The 6,817-nt window shown below is 38.8% G+C and overlaps 1 protein-coding gene across 1 annotated transcript in view; it reads right to left on the reverse strand.

Annotated features, from left to right (window-relative positions):
- LOC104460583 (contactin-1) overlaps window positions 1-3,429 on the reverse strand; it is a gene marked incomplete at its 3' end in the record, with an annotated part of 29,111 nt that extends 25,682 nt beyond the window's left edge. Inside the window, exon 1 of the mRNA XM_010079391.1 lies at window positions 3,334-3,429. Within this exon, the coding sequence (XP_010077693.1) occupies window positions 3,334-3,429 (96 nt within the window). The remainder of the gene's footprint in view (window positions 1-3,333) is intronic.
- Window positions 3,430-6,817: the final 3,388 nt, after the last annotated feature.

Consider the following 6,817-nt stretch of genomic DNA (forward strand, 5'->3'; position numbering starts at 1 on the left):
TCTCAAACATCTTTACTGCCCTATTTTCTTCATAAATTTCTTGTTATTTATATTTTTATTTGGACCAAAAGCTATAATCTAATTCTGATTATTTGAAGCATTCTTCAGTGAATTCTGCAAACAAGATTCAGACTTTTCAGCAGTGCTAAAATGTATTAGGAAGCCTTTGCAAAGATCAAGAAAAACTCTACATGGCTGAATCCCGTATAAGAACCAATGCTGCTGGAAGGTGGCCCTGTCACCCCTTTCTCAAGTGATACTCTTCAGCTGGGCAGAGTCATTCACCCTCTAGGCATTTCTGTAACACCTCTCATGCTTGTCTGACTTCTTAGGCAGCTGCTAGCTAAAGAGGGTGGAAATCTACTAACTTACAGCTTTCTGGGTTAGATTTCTGCCAGCTTAGTAAGGCAAATTTATTCACCGATGAAGACCCGTGCTGGTGCAAAGGGTGGAGTAAGAGCAGGGGTATAAGCTTTCACCTTCTGCTTGGAAAAAAGTTGTCTTATTAACTGAACCATCTGAAAGAACCACTGCCTAAGTAAGATAGATATATCTGAAAGCCATCTGCACTACTTGCAGATGAGCTACAAAATTATATTAGTACACCTTTATGTCCCTGAACAAGCCTGTAAGAGATCATATCAAATATCCAACACATTAAAAAAAAAAGATACCAAGAAGATGTCTGAAAATAACAATCAGAAAACACCTGAGGCAGTCATTTTCAAGTCATCTCAAGAAATGTCATCAGAAGGGGGAAAAGAAAGGCAGAATAAAAAGGCTTATTCAGTGCATCCTAACTCTGTGTATCTTTAATTCAGGAAATGTCCAACTTTTCCATAAAAACCTACTTTTTTAAAAGTGCACTAGCTTTTGAATGACTTAATTTTGCATGGTAAACACTACTGTAAGAATGTAGAGACAAAGAGGCTTTTCCAGCCCATATACACTCCTGTTGTATTGCTTAAGTAAAAGTGTTGGAAATTTGTACCATCCAGGAAAGGGTGAGCAGCGCTCAGCTGCACGTGAACGTACACACACAGAACTCGACTTCTTCACTCTTCCCAACTTCTTTCCCATCCAGCCCTGTTAAACAATGTTAGAAAACATGTTCTCTAAAAAAATACTCTGTGTTTTAATATCTGAATTATTGTATTAGTTGTTCAGAAGATTGCTTATCGGTTGTGTTTTCCTGGTTTGGTGTTACCCCCACTGTGACAACAGGCTTTTGTCAAATTTCTCATTATCTAGAGTTTTCATGTCTGGGTCATCCCAGCCTGCCCAAGACTTGACACAAGACGTATGTACTCCTAATATCCAGGGCAAAAATGTCTTCATTTTTTTTATTTTTTATTTTCCTGAATACATGAATTTTAATCCTTTTAAATACAGGAAATGTGCTGCTTTTTCTTTTTTTATTTATTGCAAAAATCACTAAAAAGGCTGACTGTTTACCTGATATTCCTCCCTACCTGGTCTTGGTAGATCCTACCAAATCTGCCACATCGAATCATCTCAAAAGGTGTCTTTTTGACTGATTCTAAAAACCCTCCAATAAAGGTTGCTCCTCTATTCTGTTCTGGTGAGACCCCACCTGGAGTACTGCATCCAGCTCTGTGGTCCTCAGCACAGGAAAGACATGGACCTGTTGGAACAGGTTCAGAGGAGGGCCACAAAAATGATCAGAGGGATGGAGCACCTCTCCTATGAAGACAGGCTGAGCGAGTTGGGTTTTTTCAGCCTGGAGAAGAGAAGGCTCCAGGGAGACCTCATTGCAGACTTTCTGTACTTATAAAGAAAGATGGGCACAGACCTTTTATCAGGGCTTGTAGTGATAGGACAAGGGGTAATGGTTTTAAACTAAAAGACGGTAGGTTCAGAGTAGATATAAGGAAGAAATTGCTTACAATTAGGGTGGTGAAACACTGGAAAGGGTTCCTCAGAGAGGTGGTAGATCCCTGGAAACATTCAAGGCCAGGTTGGAGAGGGCTCTGAGCAACCCTTTGAGATGTCCCTGCTCACTGTAGGTGTGTTGGACCTTTAAAGGTCCTTTCCAAGCCAAACCATTCTACGATTCCATGATTCTAATTAAGACCTGATAATTTATTTTAGCAAATCTTTTCCAATGTCTAACAATGCTTACAATTAGAAGAAGGATGTTGAGCTGTTGGAGCAGGTCCAGAGGAGGTCCACAAAGAAGACCAGAGGGCTGGAGCACCTCCCCTATGAGGCCAGGCTGAGAGAGTTGGGGTTGTTGACCCTGGAGAAGAGAAGGCTCTGGGGCGGCCTTATAGCGGCCTTCCAGTTCTTAAAGGGGGCCTACAGGAGAGACGGGGAGGGACTTTTTACAAGGGCATGAAGTGACAGGACGAGGGGCAATGGATTTAAATTGGAAGAGGTGAGATTTAGACTAGCTATGAGGAAGAAATTCTTTACTGTGAGGGTGGTGAGACACTTGAACAGGTTGCCCAGAAAAGTTGTGGATGCCCCATCTTTCATAAAACAGAAAACTGCTGAACTCAGGAGCTGTCTTCAGCTTCACACATACCTATTTGTCGTATCTAATGTCATATTTAATCTGAGCGCTAAATTCTGCTTCATAACTGGATTTGGGAAAGCCCTCCTGACTTTACAGTCCCATGAAGACAGATACCCAAATATCTGAAGGCAGATACCCAAAGAGGCAGTACTTGTGTCCCCAGGAACTTCATAGTTTAAACCTACAGTTTGAGATTTATTATTTATAGATCCACATGTGGTATGTCTGCTGGCAGTAAATTATACGTAGAGGTATTGCATTAAAAAAAAAAAAAGTTTGGAAAATTTGTAAAAGAAACTGACGAGTTATCTGGTATCATGGAAATTTCTTCATAAGGTTCATGGAAAAAACGTATATTTCTATGACATGTACTACATTTTGGCCAAGAAGGAAGAGGTATGCTGTTATCTTTGGATATGTGAGGGTGTAAGAACAATAGTATCTCTTCATGCTTGACCTTCTCTGTGTTCTTTTGGTGTCTGAACCCTGCAGAACAAGGAGCAGAAAGTGCAGTTGCACTTCTAGTGCTGCACTAGTGTAGAATAATGATTTATTTAGGGCAAGGACTGTTTTCTTAGTACTGCCTGACCACGTGCTCCCTGACCTTCCACAGAGATTTCTAAATGCCACTGCAAAGGAAGTAAAATCAAGTGTATAATAATAGGCCCCTCATCAGTTATGGGAGTGGGCTGTGCCATCATTGTACCCTTGCTCCTGCATCTTAACACTTGAAGAAATGGGAGAAAAATTGCTATTAGCTTTCCTGTTTTCACTAGTGATGGTGTTACAGCTACCTCAAAGCGTTCAGCTCCAGGAGGAGGCTTGGGGTCTGGGTTCAGTGCCAGGAGTAGGCTTTGGCCTGTGGGCTCATCTGAGAGACTCCAGGTCATGCTGGACAGCTACAGTCAGGTAAATCCAGACTCTCTTATGGGAAGATTCACTGTGCTTTATTTTAACCATCTAAGGGTTAAGTACGTGATGCAGTTTTCAGCTTTCCCTCTAGTTGATGAAGAGAGGACAGGATATCCAAATTACCTGCTGGAAATGCTTAACTGATCCCTATAAAGAAAGCCCATATGACTGGTTTGGACAAAATTCCTAACTTTTAAAATTAACCGAGTTAAATCCCACACTTTATGTCAAGAATCTCCCTTTGAGTTTACAGTACACAAGAGATTAGACTCAGTAGAAAGAAAGAAGAAAGAAGGAATTACTATTCTTGCTATAACTTCATTTATTGAACTTTACCTACTCTGTGCCATCTCATTAAAGTTTGAGATGCTGCAGTGCTGCAAGACCAGGTTATCTGTAAGAAAAGCCTTTTAAAGCATTTTATGTTTCATGACTTGCCACACAGGTTATTAAACAACTCCTAAAAAATATACAATATGTGCAATCTGCAGCTGAGAATGAGTAAAACAAAAATAAATAATTAGGTTTTATTTAATTTTCCATCTTGGAAAAAAGTCATCCCAAGAACTGCTGTTCTCTCCTATGAACTAAGAAAACTCAAAAAGTCTTTAATAAATGACACATTTTTTTAACTTCATTTTCTGGTTGTGCTCACACACACACTCAGTAGTTCCCATAATTACAAGCAGCTTTACTTCATGACATTGCCCTTAATCTATGACTAAAATCGATTTTCAAAATAAATTAGATGTGTGTATGGACTGAATTAGCTGATAAAAAAATAAATTGACTTGTCTGAAAGTGATTTGGATGACTGGTGTTGAAACAAGCAAACTAATCCTGCTCTATCTTGACAGAGGAATTATTTGCTCAGCACTCTAAACCACTGAAACTGATGTTCTGAGTTCAAGATTTTATATTGTCTGTGACAGTAACAGGTTGGCTTACTTGCTTAATACTATGTAGAATGTGAATATTATATTTATGTTTAAAGACTTCCATTACACATGAAGAGCAAGATGAATGGTTGTGTGCAAATACTCTTGGTGCAATTTTTTCTTCATTTTTTCTTGCAAACAAGAGGAAAGACCCAAGAGGCAGGTGAAACACCACAAGATGAAACTCAGGTCTAATATGGGAACTTGTGGTAAAATCAGAAAGGTCACCAAAAAGCTCCAAAAACTGAAGATCTTTAGATATTAAAATTTAGACATTAAAAAGAAAGATCGTGGAATCATAGAATCATAGAATTGTTAGGGCTGGAAAGGACCTTAGAGTTCCCCCCCCCCTGCCATGGCCAGGGACACCCTCCACTAGACCAGGTTGCTCAAAGCCTCATCCAGCCTGGCCTTGTACACCGCCAGGGATGGGGCATCCACAATCATGAATCACGCACAAGAGATTTTTAATGGATGTCCATTTGTGTATTAGCCTTAATTGTTCTAAAGTGTCCTTAATCCCATTAAATCCTTAAATTAAAACACAAAAAATTAATTCAAGTAATTGAATCTTAATAAGGAAAGCAGCTGATTAAACAGAATGAAGCAAGCATTCCCTTAACCAGTACTTAGGGCACTCAGGCTTCTGGAAAGGCTCCCAGATCCAGGACCATTTAAAAGGTGCTTTATTAAGGACCTTTGCACATGTCAAACAGAAAAACAGTGCGTAAGGTTCCTTATGCAAAAGAAACTAGCAGAGGAAATGAAGATAGATATTACTGAAATACAGTGAAGGGCTGATAGCAAAACATGCAGGGCTATATATGCTATATATGCTTACAAATCCATATGTTCAGAAACTACAGTGGATGTATCCTAAGACCTTAATCCTGCAAAGACTTCTGTATATGCATTCAATTCCATAGCAAAAAAATGCCAAGCTCCAAGACCAGAAGACCAAACCTTCATGTACTAGAAGGGAGTGCCGAAAAATAAAGGGAGAAAGATATGCATGCTCTTCAGATTGCATACTTTAACAAACAAATTACCATTTTGCTTTTAAAAAGAGAAGGCAAAACAGTATGAATTTTCCTTTCAGAATGTCTGTGCATAAACCAATTCCTTTTGAATTGTAAGAATGTTAGCCATAGTTTTTTGATGGATAAATGACTAAAATTCCACTGTAACAAAAATATATTTTCCATGAAAGATGGTAACAGTTTTACTAAGGAATGGCTAATAGAGTTTCTGCTGGAAATAGTAAGATCTTTACCTTCATCTTAAGGAAGGGGAAAATGGTAATACTATTTGCTTAAAGCAAATAATAATGAGATGGCATTGAAAGTACTTATTTAAGTTCATTAAAGGCCTCTCATATTCTTTTAGGAACTCAATCCATCAAAAAATTTAAGCACATATGTTGAGCCAAATCAACAAGCTTATTTATGAATGTGATGTTAAGCACATGTTCACATCCTCTGCTGGATAAGAATCAACTGGATTCTAAAAACACCACAAATTGTGATGTGAATATCAACAGCAAATCACAGTGAAAAGTTTTCCAAAGGTCAGTGTCAGAATGAAGCTAGAACAGGTGGAAGACATTAAGATCTGGTCACTCCCCCTGCACACTGATATAAAATTATTTTAATTAGCATCTTTATTTTTCTAATGAGTCTTCTCCTCTTTCTGTTCTGCTTCTATACACCTCTCTATTTCCCTGGTATTTAACATTGCTAAAGATGGTTGTTGGAGTCATTTGGTATCACTCATCAGTATTGATCTATCCGACAGTGTTGTATCCTGTTACGTATTTTCACATGAGAGAGGGACAAAGGTCTGTTGACACAGCACAAGACTAGATTAATCTTGAATGTCAATGGATGCTGAACAGAAGAGCCATGGACTCATTAATTATCTTAACTATCACTCGTCAGGTTCCATATCGGCATTGCAAGTCTAGAAACCATTTGATATTTAGAAGAAGATCTCATACTGTTTTCAATATGTCACAGAAATGAGGACCTACTAGTATCTGAGAAGCTCATGCTCAGAAAAAAGATGGTCTGGGAATGAGCCAAAATATCTCTACAAGGCTCGTAGAGTCAGCACTCAGAAAAGGTAACCACTCAAGCAGTCCCATTTCATATCATAAAAAAGGGATCAAAGAGAGCAGAAGAATTACTCCTGTCTCACATGTCAGTGAAGTCCTTGAAGAACCATGTTTTTATTTATGTAGTTTCCCCTTCACAGCAAGTTTCAAGTATGAAAAGCTCCAACCCTTGTCAGAGGAAGTTGCTCCACTTATGCCTAAGAATGATAGGGTACAGTCTGCTTGTCTTCTCAGGATGCCAAGAGGAATGCTAGCCAACACCTAGAATAGTACTTTTAAGCATCTTCATATTTGTGTATCAGATACTTAAATCAT

The sequence above is a fragment of the Pterocles gutturalis genome, unplaced genomic scaffold, assembly GCF_000699245.1.
Source record: "Pterocles gutturalis isolate BGI_N339 unplaced genomic scaffold, ASM69924v1 scaffold1829, whole genome shotgun sequence".
NCBI lineage: Eukaryota > Metazoa > Chordata > Aves > Pterocliformes > Pteroclidae > Pterocles > Pterocles gutturalis.